We start from the raw sequence: 24,026 nt of genomic DNA, 5'->3' as shown, positions 1-24,026 counted from the left end.
AGGCCCACTTTGGGTGTAGAGATTACTTAAAAATAAAATCTTTTAGGGGTGCCTTGGAGGGCTCAGTCAGTTGAGCCTCCAACTCTTGATTTCGGCTCAGGTCATGATCCCAGGGTTGAGGGATTGAGCCCAGGGTTATGGGATCAAGCCTGGAGTTGGGCACCATACTGAGCATGGAGCCTGCTTAAGACTCTCTCACCCACTCTCTTTGCTCCTCTCTCCTGCTCTCTCTCTTCCTCTGCCTTTGCCCCTCTCCCCAACTTGTGCATGAGTGCTCTCTCTCTCTTAAAATTAAAAAAAAATTTTTTAGGGGCGCCTGGGTGGCGCAGTCGGTTAAGCGTCCGACTTCAGCCAGGTCACGATCTCGCGGTCCGGGAGTTCGAGCCCCGCGTCAGGCTCTGGGCTGATGGCTCAGAGCCTGGAGCCTGTTTCCGATTCTGTGTCTCCCTCTCTCTCTGCCCCTCCCCTGTTCATGCTCTGTCTCTCTCTGTCCCAAAAATAAATAAAAAAACATTGAAAAAAAAATTCAAAAAAAAAATTTTTTTTAATCTTTATTTTTAATGTTTTAGTTTCTTTACTTTGAGAGAGAGAAAGGGCACAAGTGGAGGAAAAACAGAGAGAGAGGGGGAGGGGGGGGAGAGAGAGAGAGAGAGAGAGAGAAAGAGAGAGAGAGAGAGAGAGAATATCCCAAGCAGGCTCTACACTGTCAGCACAGAACCCAAGGTGGGGCTTGAACTCATGAACCATGTGATCATGACTTGAGTTGAAATCAAGTCGGCTGCTTAACTGACTGAGCCACCCAGGTGCCCCAAAAACAAAACCTTAAAAAAAAAAGATAAATAAAATAAAATTTTGTTTTATTCTTAAATATTTTGAGGTTAAAATCTTTAATGTTTTGGTTCTTTTCTTTTTCTTTTGTTTTTGCTTGCTATGTTAAACACTAAGACAGATACGCATATGTATGTCTTTTTTTTTTTTTAATTTTAGGGAGAGGATGAATGAAGGAGAAGGGCGGAGGGAGGGAGGGAGAGAGAGAGAGAGAGAATGAATCTCAAGTAGGCTCAGTGTAGAGCCCAACACAGGGCTTGATCCCATGACCCTGGGATCATGACCTGAGCTGAAATCAAGAGTCCGATGTTCAACCGACTGAGCCACCCAGGTGCCCCTAAACAGATATTTTAAGATTCTTGAAAATGCAGTTTAGAAGAGTGATTATGATTAAGATCATGGGGTCAGGTGTCAGATTGCCTGGATTTGAATCACAGCAGTGTGACTGTAGGCAGGTTTCATAATTTATGGATGACTCAGTTTTCTCATCTGTAAATGGAGAGAATAAAAGCACCTATCTCATAGGGTTGTTGTAAGGATTAAATAAGTTAATATATGTAAAGCACTTAGAACAGTGCCTTAGTGCCTAATTACTTTTATCATCTAGCTAAAGATGGAGTAAGGCAAACTCAGTAACTGACATGGACTCTCCATAAAAATAAAGTGCTTTGCAACTGTTTGGATGATAAAAATCCTGCTCAGAACAAGTAATTTCCCAAAAAGCCATAAAATCTCTATAAAGACTAGATTTCTGCTTCTCCATTTAAGAGGTTTGGTGTTTTCACTAAAGTGAAATTAGTTAACATGGTTGAAGAAAAAGGTTCAATCTGATGTTTGGGGAATAAGGGGAAAGCAGCAAGAGATAAAGAGAACTAACACTTATGATTCACCCACTATGATTGTCTGGTACTGTGGTAGGCACTTTGTATCTCCTTTAATCCTGTGTCATTTTTTTCAACCCAGGGAAGTGGATATCATTTTTCCCTTTTCATGGATGAGGAAACCGAGGCCCGGATTAAAAAATTTGCCCAAAGTATGATGAACACACAGATGACTGTATCATAAATGAGAATATATATGACATAAAAGATAAAAGGAAGTGCTAATAGTGGCTAAAAGAAGCAAGAGAACATATCCAGTTAGGGTTTTATTTTTTTATTTATTTATTTTGTTTTTAACATTTATTTATTTTTGAGACAGAGAGAGAGAGAGCATGAACAGGGGAGGGTCAGAGAAAGAGGGAGACACAGAATCCGAAACAGGCTCCAGGCTCTGAGCTGTCAGCCCAGAGCCCGACGCGGGGCTTGAACCCACGGACCGCAAGATCGTGACCTGGCTGAAGTCGGACGCTTAACCGACTGATCCACCCAGGCGCCCCTCCAGTTAGGGTTTTAGAGGAAGCAGACTTTTAAAATGACCCTTCAAGAGTAGATAAGGGTTTGACAAGAGTGTGCCAACACAGATGCATTCAAGCACTAATTCTTGAGTCCATGGCATTTGAAAGTACAGATAGATATCTGGGCCCTTCACCAGTTCAGCGTCTCTGAAGGGTGCGGGCCAAACAGTTGTGTTTTTTAAAAACTTACTTATTTATTACTTAATACAAGTAATATTGCTGTGTTGCCAAGATTGAGAACTACTGCGCTGGGGACTTAAAATGTATGGGCTGAATTTAGAGTATTACTAGTTATCCATTTTGTTTAGAAGTAAAACAGGGGACATTGTGAGAAATTGGCTGAAAAGCCAAATTGGCTACCAAATTTTGGAGAGCTTTGATTGGCAGAATAAGAAATTGTATTTGTTTTAAGAAATCATTTAAGGTATTTGTTTGTTGTTTTGCTAAAAAATACGTTTACATAAAATTTACCATCTTAATGTTTAAAGGTACACTTGGGCAGTATTACGTATGTTTACATTGTTGTAAGACAGATCTCCAGACCTTTTCGTCTTGTAAAGCCAAAACTCTATATCCGTTAAAGAACAACTCCCCTTTCTCCCCCCGCCTCAGCCCCTGGTAGTCATCATCATTCTACTTTCTATTTCTCTGAATTTGACTACTTTAGATTCCTTGTATAGGTGGAATCATACAGCATCTGTCTTTTTATGAGTGCCTTATTTGACTTAGCATAATGTCCTCAAGTTTCACTTATGCTGTAGCATGTGACAGGATTTCCTTCTTTCTAAAACTGAGTGATATTCCATTGTATGTATATACCACATTGTGTTTATCCATTCACACATCGATGAACATTTGGGTTACTTCTACCTTTTGGCTATTGTGAATAATGCTGTTGTGAACATAGGTGTACAAATATCTCTTTGAGACCCTGTTTTTGATCCACTTGGATATATTCCCAAAAGTGAGATTGTCGGATCACGAGGTAGTTGTACTTTTAATTTTTTGAGGAACCTCCATACTGTTTCTCATTGTGGATGCAACCATTTTACAGACCTGTCAACAGTGCGAAGGGTTTGTTGGCCAACACTTGCACTTGTTATTTTCTGGAGTTTTTTTTTTATAGTGGTAGTCTTAATGGGTGTGAGGTAATATCTTATTGTTTTTCACTTGCACTTTTCTCTCATGATTACTGATGTTGAGCATCTCTTCATATACCTGTTGGCCATTTTATATCATCTTTGAGGAGAAATGCCCTTTGCCCATTTTAATTCGGTTGATTTTTTGTTGTTGAGTTAGAGTTCTTTATGTATTTTAGATATGAACCCCTCATCAGATGCATAATTTGCAAATAGTTCTCCCACTTAAGGTTTTTAAGCGTGCTTTTTTTCTGTGTATAAGATTTACCTGAAACTAATATACTGAAACTAATAATACATGAAACTAATATAACATTGTGTGTCAACTATACTAAAAAAAAAAATTTTTTTTAAGATTTAATTCTCGGTATTTAATTAATTACACCAAATTTGGATACTAAAGGAAATTATACAACATAATTACACCGAAGTTCTTTTAAGTTTAGGATAAATTCACTGGTGTCTTTACTGGTTTAAATGTACTTTCATCTTAAGGAAGGGATGGAGTGGGTGACTTGGAGAGCTCCTTCCTGGTTTTAAGAACAGTGTGTCTTTGTGTCTGAGAAGCCAAATGGTGATTATAATAATCTCTATTTGTAAATTTTATTATTTGTTAAAATATTTGTGCCTTGTATTTTTATTGTATTATTCCTTCTTTAGGATCTCAGACTTCTTTTAATTTATTTATTTGTTTTTTTTCAACGTTTTTATTTATTTTTGGGACAGAGAGAGACAGAGCATGAACGGGGGAGGGGCAGAGAGAGAGGGAGACACAGAATCGGAAACAGGCTCCAGGCTCTGAGCCATCATCCCAGAGCCCGACGCGGGGCTCGAACTCACGGACCGCGAGATCGTGACCTGGCTGAAGTCGGACGCTCAACCGACTGCGCCACCCAGGCGCCCCCGTAGGATCTCAGACTTCTTAATCAAATTATATTTGAGAAAAACAAACCAAATGTAGAATTGTGTCTTTTTTTTTTTAATTTTTTTTTTTAACGTTTATTTATTTTTGAGACAGAGAGAGACAGAGCATGAATGGGGGAGGGCCAGAGAGAGAGAGAGAGACACAGAATCTGAAATAGGCTCCAGGCTCTGAGCTGTCAGCACAGAGCCCGACGCAGGGCTCGAACTCACGGACCGCGAGATCATGACCTGAGCCGAAGTCGGCCGCTTAACCGACTGAGCCACCCAGGCGCCCCGAATTGTGTCTTGCTTTAAACATTTTTATTTATTTATTTATTTTTTAATTTTTTTTTTCAACGTTTATTTATTTTTAGGACAGAGAGAGACAGAGCATGAACGGGCGAGGGGCAGAGAGAGAGGGAGACACAGAATCAGAAACAGGCTCCAGGCTCTGAGCCATCAGCCCAGAGCCCGACGCGGGGCTCGAACTCACGGACCGCGAGATCGTGACCTGGATGAAGTCGGACGCTTAACCGACTGCGCCACCCAGGCGCCCCTAAACATTTTTATTTAAAAATCTTATATTTATAGAAAAGTTGGAAAAATCGTAGTTTACCCAGATTTCCATAATGTTAATACCTTATATCACCATAGTAACATGATCGAAACCAGGAAATTAACATTGGTATAATACTATACTAAATTGCAAATTCTAATTGTACCAGTTTTTCCAATAATGTCCTTTTCCAAGAAACCGTATAGGATTTCACATTGGTGTATTAATTACATCTCGTTAATCCAATCTGTGACAGATCCTGAGTCTTACCTTGTGTTTCATGACCTTGGCACTTTTGATGAGGACTGGTCAGTTATTTTGTAGAGTGTCTCTTAATTTGGGTTTGTCTGATACTTTCCCATGATCAAAATGAATTTTTGTATTTTTGGCAAGATTACCACAAAAGAGGTGTTATGGCCCTCTTGGTGCATCATATCAGCGGGTTACATGATGTCGCTTAGGTTATTAGCTTTGAACCCCCAGTTAAGGTGACATATGCTAGTTTTTATTGTTACAAAGTTAAAATTTTTCCCATTGTAGTTAATAAATAAGGAAAATACATTGAGACTCTAAATATTCACTTCTTGAGCTTTCTCCCTCTGATTTTAGCATCCATCTATGGATTTTGCCTGTAGCGATGATTACCATAGTATTTGCCTGCTGATGATTTTGTATTTTCCTCATTACATCTACATTTTTTTTAAATGTTTTTTAACGTTTATTCATTTTTGACAGAGAGAGGCAGAGTGAGAGCGGGGGAGGGGCAGAGAGAGAGGGAGACACAGAATCCAAAGCAGGCTCCAGGCTCCAAGTTCCGGGCTCCGGGCTGTCAGCACAGAGCCCGAGGCAGGGCTTGAACTCAAGGACCTTGAGATCATGACCTGAGCCGAAGTCGGAAGCCCAACCAAATGAGCCACCCAGGCGCCCCATTCCTTCTACATTTGTAAATTGGATTTCTTCTGTAAGGAAAAGCTGTTTTCCTTCTCTTCTTATGTGTTTATTCATTTGTTTATGTCAGTGTGTACTCCTGGGCATTACTTTTATTCTAAGAGTTATAATTCAAACTATTATTATTTATTTTTATTTGCTCAAATTGTTCCAGTTTAGGTTTTTGGAAACTCTTTTAGATGTTTTTTTTAAGTGTTTATTTTATTAATTTTGAGAGGGAGAGTGAGCATGTATGGCACAAGCAGGGAAGGGGCAGAGAGAGAGGGAGAGGGAATCCCAAGCAAGATATGGGGCTTGATCTCAACAAACCGTGGGAAATCATGACCTGAACTGAAATCAAGAGTCAGATGCTCAACCGACTGAGACACCCAGGCGCCCTGGTCTTTGGAAATTCTTTTAGATTGGCTTCTGTTACCTCTGGAAAAGCCCCCATCCTTTTTCACGTATGTTCTTATTTTTTGGCACCACAGGATGTTCCAGGCCCACCTTGTATTTTCCCTGCCCCAACCCTGGATTCAAACACAGAAACCAGGAGCAGTGGTACCAGAGAACATATTTAGAAGTCAAGATCTGGGCACTAGGTGTACTCATTGCTACTTTGTATCTGTGCTTCTAGGCCCTCCTATCTAGGATACACCCCCCCCCCATATTTATTTCTATATGTATCTATCTATATTTGAAAATCCTTGACTTCATACCAATCCTCTGATTCCAGTCCAACACATCCCTTTTTCTTATTTATACCTTCTTTTCCTAACAGTGAGAAACCTGGCTTTCATGTACACTATACTTATTTGTTTAGTTCTAGTGTACACATAAAGTAGTTTTGGAATTGCTTAAGAATTCTGAAATGGATTTACTAGAGTATGTTTCTTTATAATTCTTTTTACCTTTAACCCTACAGTATCCAATGAAAATACCTCTTTCCATAGTTATTTAGGTAGGTTATTTTCTTCCACACTTCTTTTTGTGGTTATTTGTTTGTAATATCATTAGGTTGATTCGTTACTGTTTGTTCCACTTGGGGGTCCCTCCGTATTCTGGTTGATTTTATTTGTGGTTTTTTTGGTACCTGAAACTTACTGTAGTTTTAACAGACCAAACTACATAAAAAGGCATATACTCAAAGGAGTGCTGCTCCCTTCTCATTCCTGCCACCCGGTTCCGAAATCTCCCTTTTTCCTACCCCCTTTCCCACTCATCTATCTCCTTTAGGTAACCAATCTCTTTAGTTACTGGCTTACCTTTCCTGTATTTTTTTTTTAAACGTTTATTTATTTTTGAGAGACATAAAGAGACAGAGCGCAAGCAGGGGAGGGGCAGAGAGAGAGTGGGGGAGACACAGAATCTGAAGCAGGCTCTAGGCTCCGAGCTGTCAGCACAGAGCCCGACGTGGGCCTCGAACTCACAAATTGTGAGGTCATGACCTGAGCCTAAGTCGGACACTCAACCAACCACCTGAGCCACCCAGGTTTCCTGTATTTCTTTTGCACAAACGAGCATGTATGTCTATGTTTTCTTTTTCTCTTTTTACTTTTTTCAAAGAGAGAGAGCATGTGTGTGAGCAGGGGAGGGACAGAGGGAGAGGGAGAGAGAGAATCTTATGCAGGCAGGCTCCATGCTCAGTGCAGAGCCCAATATGGGACTCGATCTCATGACCCTGAGACCATGACCTGAGCCAGAACCAAGAGTCAGATGCTTAACCAGCTAAGCCACCCAAGGCTCCCCTGTGTCTTTATTTTCTTATTATACTTCTTTCTTATGTGAAGTGTAGAAAGGTAGCGTACCATAGGTATTTTTTGAGCTTTTTTTCCTCTTAACAGTATATACTGGAAATTACTACAAATCAGTCCTAGCGATCTTCTTTTTTTATATAACTATATAGTACTCCACTATGTGGATGTACCATAGTTTAATAAACACCTACTTATGAACATTTTGACTGTTTCCAGTAATTTTTAGTTATAAGTATTGCTATAGTGATTACCTAGTGGTATGTGCATTTTTGAAGTGTTTTAGAAGTGGGATTTCTGCATCCACAGCTAAGTGCATATGTAATTTTGTTAAATATTACCATGTTTCCCTGCAGAAAATTGTACCAGTTTGTGGTCTCAACAGCAGTGTGTGAGACTACCTATTTTCCCAGAGCTGTGCCAACAAAATGTTGGCATATTTAAAACAAACTTTTTGCCAGTCTGATAGGTGATAAATGGTATATTGGTGGAGTTTTAATTTTCATTTTAAAAATTATAAATGAGTTGGATCACTTCCTCATGTCAAGATTTATTTTGATGACTTTGTGAATTGTAAGTTTACGTCTCTCACATATTTCCGCTAGAATCTCAGGTCCTTCACCCTTTACTTTTTAAGTGTTCTTCTACATTAGTGATGTTAGCTCTTTGTAGTATATGTTGTGCATGTTTTCTTCCAGTTTGTCAGTTGTCTTTTGATTTTGTTTGATGTTTTTTGCTATGTAAAAATTTTTATTTCATGTAGTCAAATTTATGGATTTTTTTCCTTAGAATTATGACTTAACTGGTATTTTACAAATATTCATTTCAGCTAATATTTACTGAGCTTTTCAAGTACCAAACGAGTACTAGGCACTTCATATCAAGTTAAAATTAAGTAATATGGGGAAAATTGGAAATAAGCTGAGTTTTAAAGAAGACTTGTGGTTAGAAGAATTATACTATATCTATAAAATAAAATACTGTGTAACAAAGCTTGTTTTCAAGAATATTTGGTGAAATGAAAAGATACTTATGTTGTTAAGTTTTAAGGTTTTTTTTTTAATGTTTGTTTATTTTTGGGAGAGAGAGAGATTGGGAGCGTGTGAGCAATATCAGGGGAGGGGCAGAGAGAGAGGGAAACACAGAATCCAAAGCGGGATCCAGGCTCTGAGCTGTCAGCACAGAGCCCGATGAGGGGCTCCAACTCATAGACTGCGAGATCATGACCCAAGCCAAAGTTGGACACTTAGCTGACTGAGCCACCCAGGCGCCCCTGATGTTAGGTTTTAAAAAGCTGCCTCCAAACTACCTTTGGTATGGTACAGTTTTTCAGAGAAAATACTACTTGTAAAAAAAATATATATATAAATGGAAGTACTCTAAAATGTGGTTATCTCTAGGCATTAAACTATGTATGAGTTTTATTTTCTTCATATTTGGTATAACTTTGGGCAGTTATCTAACCTCTCTGCCTTAATTTCCTCATCTTTCAAATGGGTATAATATGTAGTAACTATCTTATATGTGTTTTCGGTATATGGTAAGTATTTTACAAGGTAATGCACTTGAAACAGTGCCTGGCCTACAGTAAGCTTTCCCTGCTAGCTGATATTTTATTATTTCTCTACTTTAGCCACAGATTATTGTTCTTACAAGAAATGTTTTTTTAACATTGTGTTCCATAATAAATGTAAAGATATGTGTTTATATGCCAAGTTTGAAAGTAATAAATGCTCATTGTAGAAAATTTGAAAAATATAGAACAGCATGAAGAAGAAAAGAAGTACTACCAAATATATAATGTGATTATAAATGGCAGCTTATGAACTCTCCATTTGCCAGGAATCTTAACTATATTTTAATTCTTTTTTTAACGTTTGTTTTATTTTTGAGAGCACGAGCAGGGGATGGGCAGAGAGAGGGAGACACAGAATCTGAAGCAGGTTCCAGGCTTCTAGCTGTCAGCACAGAGCCTGACTCAGGGCTCAAACTCACAAACCATGAGAGCATGACCTGAGCCGAAGTCAGACTCTTGACCTATTGAATCACCCAGGCACCCCTTAACTATATTTTAAAACTTGAAGTGAAGAAATGATACATTTATAATTTTTAGATACTCTGAAAATTTCCTTTGTATCAAGTTCAGGAGAAATCAGCAGGTTGTTTGCCTTTTTAAAAAAAATTGTCTAAATATAAATAACACGACTTAAAAAGGTGTCATGATCTGGTTTATATACAGCCTTATCAAGATGAGATCTGAAAATACAAGCCAGAATGCTGCTTGAGTCTTATCCCTTTCTTTCAAAGTTACTGCACTTCAAATATATGTTAAAGGTGTCTTGATAACTAACGCTTACATTATTTATATATCCTTCCAAGCAGCTCTTCTCCAGGTGTGAGAAAAGAACCTGATGTGCCCGTGTTCCTTGCAAATTCTGTGCCAGCAGAGAGTATAAGCATGTGCTTACAGAGTGGACCAACAGAGGGTGCTAGTAACAACCCTGTAACATCAGGTGAACCCAAAACTGAGCAAGCGATACAACCCTTGCCTCCTCAACCATCAGACAGGCAGAAAATATACCAGGATTTATTGGTAAGAAATGTAATGCATTTCATTTTTTCTGAGATGATTATTTAGTTTAAAGTAGACTAGTTAAGACTTTCCTGTCTTTAAACTGATTGGGACTTTGATATAAAAAGATTTCCCCAAATTAATGATACATAATTTATTTCCTTTAGCTTTTCGTGATTATGATAACCTAAATTCAGTATAAGCATGCCAGTCATCAGATACTTAGATAGGTTGGGGGGGGGGGTGGAACCTGATTTTAAAACAGAAGTGTTGATATTATGCCAAATTCAAACTAAGCTAGTACCAGAAAAAACAAGCAACAATTTGCAGGAAGTTTGAAAGTTGAAAAGTAGGAGAATATTGATGATAATATTTACTGAGTTCAGGTAAGCAGATTTTTATAGAATATTTAGCTTAGTCTAAGAAATAAACTAAGTAAAGGGAATAATATAAAGATGAATGTGGTAGTCTCTGCTCGTGAGAATCTAGGGGAAATAGCACATGGATACTAGTAGCAAGCAATTATAGGACAGGCCGAGAAGTGCTATAAACAAAGGCAGCAGCATGGGGCGCCTGGGTGGCGCAGTCGGTTAAGCGTACGACTTCAGCCAGGTCACGATCTCGCCATCCGTGAGTTCGAGCCCCGCGTCAGGCTCTGGGCTGATGGCTCAGAGCCTGGAGCCTGCTTCCGATTCTGTGTCTCCCTCTCTCTCTGCCCCTCCCCCGTTCATGCTCTGTCTCTCTCTGTCCCAAAAATAAATAAACGTTGAAAAAAAAAAACAAAAAAAAAAAAAACAAAGGCAGCATGGACTAAAAAGGGATAATTCTGGTTGGAGGAAATAGTCACCTAGTCATCTTGGAAAAGTTGGAATATAAACTGAGACTTGAAGGTTGAATGACCCTGGCTGTCACTTCCATCCAAACTGTAGACTTTGGAACACTGGATGTCTCCATGCTTCATAGGGCCCTAAGTACCCATCAATGAACACATAATTGTTATTTGCCTGCGGGGTCCTGTACTGGTGCTAGCAGCTGTGGCTCAGCAAATGAAATGTACTCTAATGCCAGGAAGGCAGAGATAGTATCACAGGTCATTCTCATTCAAAGGGAGAAAGGAGAAGAGTCAGATTCTGAACATAAAGATCTAATTTATAACTCTGAAACATTACCATTTTCCTTTCTTGAGAGACAGAGTGTGTGTGTGCACAAGTGAGCGAGGGGCATAGAGAGTGGGGGGGAGGGAGAAGCAGGGCTTACCCGAAGTGGGGCTCGTGTTCACCCAAAGTGGGGCTTGAGCTCACCCAATGCAGGACTTGAACTCACAAACCGTGAGATCATGACGTGAGCCAAAATCAGATGTTTAACCAGCTGAACCATCCAGGTGCCCGAAACATTACCATTTTTCAAACGAAAGCATGATTTAGAACTTTAATTTATAGCTACTATAAACCCTTGAAAACACTTGAAATATTACTGAAATGATTTTAAATTTGGTTTTAAAATGAACAAGTTCTGAACAGACGTTCTAAATTTCCTCAGAGCCTGATGAAATCATTTGTTAAGATGGGCTTCCTTTATAAAAACCCCATAGTATAAAAAATTTCCAAATATATTTGCTTCTTTATAGAATTTGGCAAGATATTATTTCGCTTTTCCCTGGCCTTGCTTATGCTGCTATTTACACTTTTGTTTCCTAAGATTGTTAATAGTGATTTTTCAAATACATTTTTTTTCATCAGAGTCAAGTGAACCACCTACTGAATAGCTCCTCCAAAGAAACTGAGCAGCCGTCCACCAAAGCAGTAATTATCAGCCATGAATGTACCAGAACACAAAATGTTTACCATACAAAGAAAAAAAAACGTGATTCAGGGCCAGCAGACAAAGATTGTGTTCTTAATGCAACCCTTAAACAACTAAGAAACCTTGGAGTAAAAATTGATTCTCCCACTAAAGTGAATAAAAATGCACATAAAGTGGATCATGCCAGGTAACTTTAAAATTTGTTTTAAAAGATCAAACAAAATTGTGGATGTATTGCAGCAGTCTCATGAGAAAAAGTATAAGCTCGCCACTCCATTCAATTGATGCATCATGAATTCAGGGCCTACTATGTGTGTGATGACTAAGAGATCATCTCTACCCTTTAGGGTCTTCATTTTAGTAGGAGAGTAGGTTTTATATACATAAATCCCACCTGGGGGAAGATGCCAACAAAATGCTCTGGAAGGCTTGGAGAAAGAAATGGACTTTACTCATTGTTGGTGTCTAGAAGGCCTTCCTGGAGGTGCTAGGGTCTGCACCACCTACTGGACGTTCGGTTATGCAGTTGTATCGACTAAAAGGCAAAAACATTCCTTTCCCTAGAAATGGGTATTCAACAGTCTAGTCATACAAACCTTACTTATTGCTTACCGATTACAATTGGCCATATTTTTCTGTTCAGATTCTTCTTCATCAAAGATGATCTTTATCACATACTTATTTTTAAAAGGATAAAAATCTGAAAATTGTATTATTAAGGTTAGCCTGTTTTCTGTTCATTATTTTTGTTTCATAGTTGCAAAAGTAGCATGGTCTCATGTTTTAAGAAAATATTAAATAAAAAAGAGAAAATATTAAATAATACAAAGAATATCAGATAAAATGCAAAAGCTCCCACTCCCCAAATTCCTCAGTTTGACTCCTCTTAACTGTTTCTTTTGCGTTCTGCAAAAATGTTGTGCATATTCAGGTGTATATGTGTGTGAAGAGTGTTCCAATCTGTTTTTGTTTTGTTTGCTTAACATTATGTCTTAGATACTTTTCTTTATAGGTATATGTAGTTCTTTCTCATGCATTTAAACAGCTGCATAATACTCTGTTGTACACAGAATATAGTGAACCTGACCTCTGTTAATGGACTTAGACTGAATCTCTTATTTCTTATCTCAAACAATGCTAAGTAAACATCTTTCTACAGGAGCTGATACAAATATCTTTGTAGGATCAACTCTTAGAAGTAGGCAGGATCAGAGGATATACGCATTTAAAGTTTTGGTAGTTGTTGCCATTGCCCACCAAATGAGTTGTACCAGTTTATGGTCCTACCAACAGTATAAGAGAGTAAGGCTAGCATTTTTGAAGGTTTTATCTCAATACTGTGAGACAGAGGCTGTATAACGTCTGTTGGAATATACAAATTATCCTGCTATCTGTGGAACACTGTGTTTTGGTGTGGTGCCTTTGGGGAGTAGTTTTTAGGTAATTATTTCTTCGTACTGGTTACCCAATTTTAATGTCTTTACAGTAAAACAGTGGAATTAATAAATTTTCAGCATATAATGAACTTGATTTGTTTTTTAGATGCTTAGAATGAAATGGAAAGTAGAGCCTTTTGATTTACCATTGTGGGGTAGTCATTGTTTTATCAAGATTGTTCTGTTCTTCATTTACATAACAATTTACATTGTAAATCTATACTATGAAAATTATATATGCTCAGGGTTGGCATTTTAGAAAATGAAGAGAATGTCATTTGAACTAATAACATCCAAAGAAAATCAGTTTTTTAAGAAACAGTTTTAGGGGCACCTGGGTGGCCCAGCTGGTTGAGTGTCTGACTCTTGATTTCAGCTCAGGTCATGATCCCAGGGTTCAGAAGGTCAAGCCCCGTATCGGGCCCCACACTGAGCATGGAGCCTGCTTTAGATTCTCTCCCTCCCTCTCCTTCTGTTCCTCTCCTACTTGCACTCACTCACTCTCTTTCTCAAAAAATAAAAATTAGGGGGCTGGGAGGGAGGGGAGGGTGATGGGTATTGAGGAGGGCACCTTTCGGGATGAGCACTGGGTGTTGTATGGAAACCAATTTGACAATAAATGTCATATATTGAAAAATAAATAAATAAATAAATAAATAAATAAATAAATAAATAAATAAAGCATTTTCAGTATGATTCCAACGTTAAAAAAAATAAATAAAAATTAAATTAAAAAAAGAAATAGTTGCAATTTTACTATATATACAATTTTACCATTTTTCTTTATGAATTTTTTTTTTTAATTTTTTTTTTCAACGTTTATTTATTTTTGGGACAGAGAGAGACAGAGCATGAACGGGGGAGGGGCAGAGAGAGAGGGAGACACAGAATCGGAAACAGGCTCCAGGCTCTGAGCCATCAGCCCAGAGCCTGACGCGGGGCTCGAACTCACAGACCGCGAGATCGTGACCTGGCTGAAGTCGGACGCTTAACCGACTGCGCCACCCAGGCGCCCCTCTTTATGAATTTTAATACTGTGGGCTATGCCCATTTTTAAAATTTGATTACCAGTTGAAAAACTCATAGATATACGTTCATAGATAGGATTTTAATTTCATATAAGATAATTTTCTCAAGGAAGTGAAAGCCAATATGAAAAAAATTGTTTTTCAGTTCGAAACAATATGTTAAATTAGGTATTTCCATAGAGGGGTAAGTAACATAGTTATATCTTTATGTGAAAAAAATCTTTTAGATTTTATTATATGGTATAAGTTGTATAAAATATTGTAGAACTTTGGAAATAGAACTTGATATTTGTTTTCATTGTCAAAGTAATATAAACTTATTTTGTAAAATGTAGAAAAACCATATTCATCCCAATCAAACTCATTTATTATTAAAACTTTGCTTTTGTGTTTCCTTTTCTTTTTCTAAAATAATTTTTTAATTCTGGAGAATTTCTTTTTTTTTTTTTTTTAAATGTTACTTATTTTTGAGAGAGAAGAGAGAGTGTGTAAGCTGGGGAGGGGCAGAGAGAGAGGGAGATAGAATCTGAAGTGGGCTCCGTGCTGTCAGGACAGAGCCCGATGCAGGGCTCGAACTCACGAACTGTGAGATCATGACCTGAGCCAAAGTTGGACGCTCAACTGACTGAGGTACCACTCTAATTTTTCCCCCCTCTAAAATAATTTTTAACAGCAACCATTTATTGAGCTTTCATAGTGTGTCAGGAACTGTGCTGAATTTTTATGCAGTATTTTTCATTTAACCCTTAGTAATCTATATAGTAGACACTATTATTATTCCTGTTTTATAGATAAGGAAATTAAGTACCAATTTGATCAAGGCCCCCATACCTGTGATTTTAAACCTACTCTCTCTAATTCCAAAGTCCATAGTTTGTTTTTTGTTTTGTTTTATTACTGTTTTGCTCTCTTGCTCATTTAATTTTTTGGTGAGGTCTGATGGTGGTGTATAGTTTGCTACTTTGTGTTTTGACCGTGTTGTGTCTACCAAAAAAAAACCAAATTCTTTTTGGCTTTACACTGGGAAATAAGCATGTTTTCCAAATTGTTGTAACTCTTACTAACCATCATCTTTAATGGGGATATATCCTAATCCATTAAGTGGGATATATAGCATTTGTTTACCTAACCCTTCCCTTTTGTCAGAACAGAAAAGAACTTGTCAAGTTGGCTTCAATTTCTATTTTATTTTTTTTAATTTTAATTTAAAAAAAAAAAAGATTTTTATTTGGGGGGTGCCTGGGTGGCTGAGTCGGTTGAGTGTCCAACTTTGGCTCAGGTCATGACCTCGTGGTTCATGGGTTTGAGCCCCACATCGAGCTCTTCACTGTCAGCGCAGGAGCCCACTTCGGATCTTCTATCTTCCCCTGTCTATACCTCTCCCCTGCTTGCGCCCTCTCTCTAAAAAATAATCAGACATTTAACAAAAAAAAGATTTTTAAGTAATCTTGACACCTGACGTGAGGCTTGAATTTACAACCCTGAGATGAAAAGTCACAAGCTCTTCCAGCTAGCCAGTCAGGCGCCCCAATTTCTTACTACTTAATTTTTTAGTGTTTGTTTATTTTTGAGAGAGAGAGGAAGAGAGAGCTCAGGGAGGGGCAGAGAAAGGAAGACAGAGGATCCTAAGTGAGCTCCTGCTCAGCAGAGAGCCTGAGAGCCCAGTGCAGGGCTCAAACTCACAAACGGTGAGATCATGACCTGAGTCAAAGTCAGGCGCTTAACCCACTGAGCCACCCAGGTGCCCCTTTTGAAATGTTGCTGTAATGAACATCTTGTTGCAAAGATTGCATTTTTTTTTTTTTTTTTTTTTTTTTTAGTTTTAGGATTATTGCCTTACAGTCTCAGAAATGGAAAGACTAAGTCAAAAGGGTAGGAAAATTTTAAAGCTGTTGTGACATTGCTTTCTGAAAGAGAAGGTTTTATAGTCTTACCAGCTATATGTATTATTTCGCCAATACTTTCATTCATTTTACTTCAATAAATACGTATTGAGCTTCTATTTTGAGCCAGCTCTGAGAGACATCATGGTATACAAGATAACCTGTTGAAGACATCTTTACCCTCACAGAGCCCATTGTGCAGTGGAAAAGACACATAGTCAACTATGATATATTCTGTTACCGCCTATGAAGAGGAAGGATATATATAGTATGTTGTAGAAACACATAGGAGAGGTACCTAACATTAGCAGTATTTTCATACTGTATTATAATTACCCTATATTAAAATTGTCCTTTTGAACACGTGTGCTGATTTAGACCAAAAATATATTAAACTATTCTTTTTTTTTTTTTTAACGTTTATTTATTTTTGAGACAGAGAGAGACAGACCATGAACGGGGGAGGGGCAGAGAGAGAGGGAGACACAGAATTGGAAGCAGGCTCCAGGCTCCGAGCCATCAGCCCAGAGCCTGACGCGGGGCTCGAACTCACGGACCGTGAGATCGTGACCTGAGTCAAAGTCGGACGCTTAACCGACTGAGCCACCCACGCGCCCCTAAACTATTCAATTTATATTTTATTGATTATTAATGGCTTCTGCATATTATTATGATTAAAAATGAAACCACACTGAAACTGTTTCTCCAACACAAAGAAGTGAGATTTTGTTTGTCATTAATCTTAGGCTGAAAGAATCTAAAGCCTAATTAATTAATTCATATTGTTTTTTGTCTTAAACTGTTCTGTTTTTTAACAACTTTGTTGTTGTTTAATGTTTGTTTTTGAGAGAGAGAGAGCACAAGTAGGGGAGGGGCAGAGAGAGGGGGAGACACAGAATCTGAAGCAAGCTCCAGGTTCCCAACTGTCAGTATAGAGCCTGACTTGGGGCTCGAACTCCTGAACCATGAGATCATGACCTAAACCGAAGGACACTTAACCGACTGAGCCACCCAGGTGCCCCAAACTAATTTTTTTTAGTATAATCTCCTACCACTGTCTGCCAGCCTTCCAGCTTACCCACCATTGGGATTTGCAAGGTTCCTCACTGTTACTTTCACCTGGGATATTCTTTTTCACCTTTCTGCCTGCCAGAATCCTCTTATCCTTCAAGGCTGAACTCAGATGGCAGCTCCTTTGTCAAGCTTTCCTGGGCCCCTCACCAGAATATTGATGTTTTTACTCAGACTACCTTGTTCCTAATATATCCTATTCTATAGCCTATTCTTGTGATAGGTTTTCCAGCAAGATCATGAGTAGTATATATCTCTGAATCTTCATTGCTTCTATCACACTTGGTGGGTCTTCCATGAGTCATTTGCTGAATTAGTGAAATCCCATCTGTTTGGGTCATTATTGAAGCATACAGCGAATGCTTTATTTTTAGCACCTCTTCGGTACTTATTGTCCGTATTTGTGGCCTTGTTACCTTTTAACATCTATGAGTATAATATAACTGGTATGCTTAAAAGTTCATAAGGCAGGCGTTTAGAATTTAAGGTACATTTTCCTATGGAAATAGTGTTACAAATTATAGTTTAGTAATCCAGGAAAGTACTCTTTATAATTCTTACAATCTACACTGTTCCCCTAGTTTATAAACCACCTATTCTTTGTCATTGTACCTATGTGAGAACTCATTTCATGTACAGACTTCGGAATTAGATCCTCCCACCAGATGAGTAACTGAGACAAGGGAAGGAAGATTTCCTTTCTGCTTTCCAGGTTCAGAACTGCAGAGATTAGGAGGGTCCAAAGGCAGGAGAGCAATGAAAGAAGGTGCTAAACAAGTTTACCCCTAGAAATTGTAGGGAAGATGGAGATTGTGGTTTGAGGTCTGGCAGCAGCCTCTACAGGCATATTTCCAATTCCTTTCAAATTCAAAACAGATCTTAAGCAGTCTCTTTAGTCGCTTCCTTCCTTTCTACTTATTAGTTGAAAACCCAGTGTAGGATAAGTAGGAGTTTACTAATTGGTATTCAAACAGAACAATAAAGTCAAAGTTAGTTTTCATCTTTAAATAAGTTGGAATAATTTTTGTAATTTTGGAATAGTTGTTGGCCTGGGACTCTCCTATAGAAGCATAAGTGGACTCTCATCATCCTTCTGAGACTGTCCATCTAATGAGATGCTAACATAGTATATTTGTGCTCAAGGCTGTTAGGATTTGATTAGTGAGTGGCCTCCTGTTGTTTCTCATCTTTAATTACCCTAGTGTTTATATGCATTCGTTTTGAGCCTTATTGATCTGTTTTGTTTTCAAAGTAGTGTTGTTTCCCCTAACCCCTAATTGAAATTAGCTAGCTGTGTTACACAATGTAACTTGAAGAACCTTCTAAACTGATAGTGACTGGTTTGTGGATGTATATAGATTCTTTAGCTATTCTATAATAAAAGAAGATGTAACTCAAATTAGACCTACTTTTTCTAAATATTTAGCATTTTGAAATAGAAGTTTTAATTTATTTACATTAATATTATCTCTAGAGAGATATTTTTTTAACATGTACAGGTCTTCTGATTTAATATGCAAATTGCTTATAATTTTGAAGAAATAGGCAAAGAAAGTAGAAAAGATTCTATATTTAGAAAATATTATCACTGTGAACATTTCATAAAAGAATAATGTCTAGATATATTGGTGTCTCTTCCATCGTATTAAGTACCTAAGTACCAAGAAGATTAAGGGAAAATTATAAGGTGGTTTTAAAGACCAACATTATTGAGCACACTGTTTCATTGTTTGATGATGATATCATTGGTTTCAGGAATATTAACGGTTGAAAATAGCTTCTTCAAAATTTCAGATACTTCTCAGAATGAAAATACCTGCTCATTATTTGGGTTTTATGGGGGTAGGGATGCAGACAGTGGCTGGCACATACAAAACAACTGAATTTCTTCATCGGGTGATATGCAAAATTACAGTGTATTTGAGTAGAATATAATGTTTACCACAACAAACAGTACACAAAAGACTCTAATTTTTAGGGAACAGAAAAACTGATACCAAAATAATAGTGAAACACAGGGGTGGTAGAGCCCTAGAGAATAAGGCGACCTGGGCTCAGCTTTTCAATTCTTAGCTGTTCAGCTTAGGCAAATTAGTGAAAAAAAAAAAAAAAAAATCCCTATTCCTTAGTGTTTTCAGCTATAAAATAAAGATAATAGTACTTATTTCTTTAATTCATACAGTAAATATTCAGTAAGTGCCTACTATGTGCCAGACACTGTTTAGGCACCAAGGATATTGACATGAGGTGGTGGATTTAAAAATACCTGCCCTCGGGGCGCCTGGGTGGCGCAGTCGGTTAAGCGTCCAACTTCAGCCAGGTCACGATCTCGCGGTCCGTGAGTTCGAGCCCCGTGTCAGGCTCTGGGCTGATGGCTCGGAGCCTGGAGCCTGTTTCCGATTCTGTGTCTCCCTCTCTCTCTGCCCCTCCCCCGTTCATGCTCTGTCTCTCTCTGTCCCAAAAATAAATAAAAAACGTTGAAAAAAAAATTTAAAAAATAAAAAAAAAAAAAAAAATACCTGCCCTCATGGGCTTTCATGAAGGAGCTAGATGATAAATAAGAAATGTGAATTAGGGGCGCCTGGGTGGCTCAGTCCATTGAACGTCCAGGTCAGCTCAGGACATGATCTCACAGTTCGTGAGTTCGAGCCCCTCATTGGGCTCTCTGCTGTCAGTGCAGAGCCCACTTCAGATCCTCTGTGCCCCACCCACCTCTGCACCTCTCCCTCTCGTGTTCTCTCTTTCTCTCCCAAAAATAAACATTTAAAAAAAAAAAGGGGGGGCACCTGGGTGGCTCAGTTGGTCGAGTGACCAACCTCAGCTCAGGTCATGATCTCAGTTCATGAGTTCAAGCCCCGCGTCAGGCTTTGCACTGATAGCACAGACTGCTTCCGATTCTCTGCCTCTCTCTGCCTCTCACCCGCTCACGCTTGTGCGCTCTCAAATAAATAAACATTAAAAAGTTAAGAGAAAAAAAAGAAATGTGAGTTAAATATATGGAATGCCAATAAATGATGTAAATGTGAAGTGTTGTATAGAGTGTACAATGAGGTTGGAATATTTGAAAGGCAAGATACCTCTGAGAAAGGTTTCTGTGAGGATTAAATGAGATACTGAGTGTGCCTGGCACATAATCTGGCATCAGTAAAAATTAGCAGCTATTATTACTGTATTTATGATATAAAGGAAAAAGGCAAGTCAGTTAATATTAATGAGATGACACCAACCAAAAGTAAGTTGAGGATTATATCTAATGAAAGAAAATTAGTGTATACAGAGATACATACAGTAGCCCATATCCAGAGACTGGTTGATGTTTTTCACTCATTACAAATGGAGTCTCTTCAACTACAGACAATTTCATATTCTGAGCTACTCACCAAAGCTTGTAAATGTTACATTATCAGATATTTGCTCTGTTTGATTTTATTTATTTATTTATTTATTTATTTATTTATTTATTTTTACCAAAATTGAATGGCTTTTACATTTGGGGGCATTGTATTTGTTCTTAAAATCATGACTGATGGGGGCGCCTGGGTGGCGCAGTCGGTTAAGCGTCCGACTTCAGCCAGGTCACGATCTCGCGGTCCGTGAGTTCGAGCCCCGCGTCATGCTCTGGGCTGATGGCTCGGAGCCTGGAGCCTGTTTCCGATTCTGTGTCTCCCTCTCTCTCTGCCCCTCCCCCGTTCATGCTCTGTCTCTCTCTGTCCCAAAAATAAATAAAAAACATTGAAAAAAAAATTTAAAAAAAAAAAAAAAAAAAAAAAAAAAAAAAAATCATGACTGATGTATAAATTTAGGAGAACTAGTTTGTGGTCCACTTTTAGTCTTTGAATCATGGATTACCTTCTAGTTTACCATATTTATCTCTTGAATGTACCTGGATCATTAAGACTTAGATGTTTGCACACTCAGATAAAAAAGCACCGTGAATCTTGAAGCTGGAAACCTTTTGTTGCTTTCTTAGAATGGAACACATTTAGAATAACAGCATTTAATACTCAAAATAAGATAAATGATGGCCTGCTCCATTGTGTCTTTCAGTGTGTTGGCATGCATCAGCCCCGAAGCAGTGATTTCTGGATTAAACTACATGTCATTTGCTAATGTTGGTATGAGTGGCTTAAGCCCCAACGGCGTGGATTTGAGCATGGAGGCGAATGCTATAGCTCTGAAATATTTAAATGAAAATCAGCTGTCACAACTATCCCTCAGTCGATCAAACCAAAATAACTGTGACTCATCTTTTAGTCTTCTACATATTAATACAGACAGAAGCACAGTGGGGCTTAGTTTAATTTCACCAAACAACATGTCATTTGCAACCAAAAAATATATGAAGAGATATGGACTCATTCAAAGCAGTGACAACAGTGAAGATGAAGAGGAGCCTCCAAACCATACAGAGGGCAAGAGTGAACATTTACTGAATCAAAACCTTACATCCACACCTGAGCAACTAGACTGTCAGACAGAGCCGTCTAGGAACACCTGTGAAATAATTAATTGTCACAACTGTGAACCCGTGAGCACCCACACAGATATGCCAGTACTGAGAAATATTACAAATGAAGTTGTGCGGCCAAAAGCAATGCAGCAATTGAATGAAAACCCAGCTTTCTTATTAAAAAACTTTAAACCAAGTCCTGCAGTGAACCTCCGAACTGGAAAAGCAGAGTTTACCCAACATCCTGAGAAAGAAAATGAAAGGGACTCTCCAATTCTTCCTGAAAGTTTCAAACCTGAAACTTTAAAGCAGATGAACAGTATGAATTCAGTAGGCACCTTCTTAGATGTAAAGCGGCTCAGACAGTTGCCAAAACTATTTTGAACCTTAAACTCACCACCCTCCTGATGTGAGGATGGGGTGTCTCCCAAAGAGACTTAGGGAAGCCAGAGCCGCTTGGTGGTTTGGGGATCCCTAAGCATTCTCAGGGCCGCTCTGTTTCTTGGCAGCAGCTGATGGCAAAGAGCCGAACAAGCAACCTGATGGTCTGGGAGATGGCTGACTGGTGGGAGGTGAGGTTCTCTGTTCAAATAGAGCCGTTCAGCATCACTGCGACTTTTAAAAAAAAATCCCGAGACCAGTCATTTAAACAAATTTACGTACACAGGTAGTATCCAGCTCTAAATCTGAACTGTTCTTTGTGAAAAGTAAGTCCATTTTCCTAGTATGTTGCATCTCTGCGTCTACCCACTGTCACCTAAAAGAACATGAGATAGACTTATCATGACCCTCACTAAATTAACTAAACCCACCCTTATTGAATTTAAGGGGAAAGTTTTATTTTTAAAAATAACTTGAAGATGTTTTACACAACAAGTATATATGTTCTCTTAATTAGGATGCATATTTGTCGAATTCTGTGGAAGTAAAACTCTTGCAGTCTGGTAGGTTGATGTTATGTAACATTTTCAACATTATAGCACTAGCTATCACAAAATAAGAAAATTACTGAGTATGAGTGTGTTTTACAGACTTTGAGTATTTCATGTGTTTTAATATTTTTTAGTAGAACTTAATAAAAATGTTCAGATTTACTGTTTTCCTTTGTACTCTGCTATAACGTATCCTTCTTTCTACACTTGTTAAAAAAAAAAAAAACTTTTTAGACTCCCCCAAAATTATAAAAATAATAGCAGAGAATTCTGGTGTACCCTTTAGCCAGTGACCCCCCAATGATAGTATCTTACATAGCCATAGCAAATGATCAAAACCAAGAAATTGACATTGGGTACAATATTAGTAACTAAACCACAGACCTCTTGGGTTGCACAGGTTTCTACACGCACTCATTTATTTACTTTTTGGTGTATAACTCTATGAAATTTTGTCACTTGTTATAGATTTGATTCAGCACCACTACAATCAGCATACAAAACTGATTCATAACAGCAAAGAAACTCCATAGTGCTATGCTTTTAAAATATACCCGCCTCCAGCCCAGATCCTTGACAACCAGTGGTCTGTTCTCCATCGCTCCAGTGTTGTCATTTTGAGGATGTTAACATAAATGTGGCATCACGGTGTGTAACTTGATGAAATTAGTCTTCACTCAGCTTAATGTCCTTGAGATCCATCCAAGTTGTTAGGGTTGCTTCTTTTTTTCTCCCACCTTCTTAAAAATTAAGTTTAAAATTCGTATTTCTAAATCTAAAAGGAAAAAGCCCTCATTCACTTGAGAGATCAAGCTCTTCTGCTGAAGTTAACTTAGATGTCACTTTCTTCTATCAAAGTTTGATATGGAAGCTGGAAAGAAGGGGACTTTGTATCTCTAAATACTTTCCAGCTCGTTTGGGGTCTTCTGAGGTAATAATCTGATAAAAACAGTTTTTAGTTAGTTAGCAGCCTGCTTGCTCTGTGCTCTTCCCCACTGGAACAGGACCGGTCGGTGTCTGTTTCCCTGCAGCGCTGCTATTTGGGGTTAAAATCAAGATGTAGAAATGGCCATAATGATTCTGTGTTTCCCTTTGTTTCCATAGGCTACATTTGGGACTTTAGTTATTTTAATAAATAGCCTAAAAACCCACTTAAAGTCTTCACTAGAGTCAACTTTTAAGGAACGGAATTGTCAGTGCTACTTCAAGTGTGCTCCATTTAACATTAGCCTGCAATGTCTCACCCAAGAAGCGAGTGTGGGTATAATTTAGATTGCACATTATTGAAAAAACTGAGAATGCTAGTGAATTAACTGACAGCCTCATTAACTATACCATTATCACTGGG

At 38.3% G+C, this 24,026-nt stretch overlaps 1 protein-coding gene across 13 annotated transcripts in view; it reads left to right on the top strand.

Annotated features, from left to right (window-relative positions):
• The window catches only part of STIL (STIL centriolar assembly protein), a 69,486-nt gene extending 46,641 nt beyond the window's left edge, over positions 1-22,845 (top strand). For 12 of the 13 annotated variants that reach the window (XM_086716910.1, XM_086716908.1, XM_025931954.2 and 9 more), the window contains 3 exons: positions 9,886-10,096; positions 11,815-12,065; positions 21,344-22,845. In XM_086716910.1, coding sequence (XP_086573036.1) covers positions 9,886-10,096; positions 11,815-12,065; positions 21,344-22,130 — 1,249 coding nt within the window. In that variant the 3' untranslated portion in view covers positions 22,131-22,845. Of the gene's footprint in view, positions 1-9,882; positions 10,097-11,814; positions 12,066-21,343 lie in introns of all 13 variants that reach the window. The other variant, XM_025931965.2, reaches the window with a different exon arrangement.
• Positions 22,846-24,026: the final 1,181 nt, after the last annotated feature.

This window comes from Puma concolor, chromosome C1 (genome assembly GCF_028749965.1).
Source record: "Puma concolor isolate L17-30 chromosome C1, mPumCon1.1.hap2, whole genome shotgun sequence".
Classification (NCBI taxonomy): domain Eukaryota; kingdom Metazoa; phylum Chordata; class Mammalia; order Carnivora; family Felidae; genus Puma; species Puma concolor.
The sequence above is the reverse complement of the archived record's forward strand: the minus strand, read 5'-3'. Positions and strand labels throughout refer to the sequence as shown.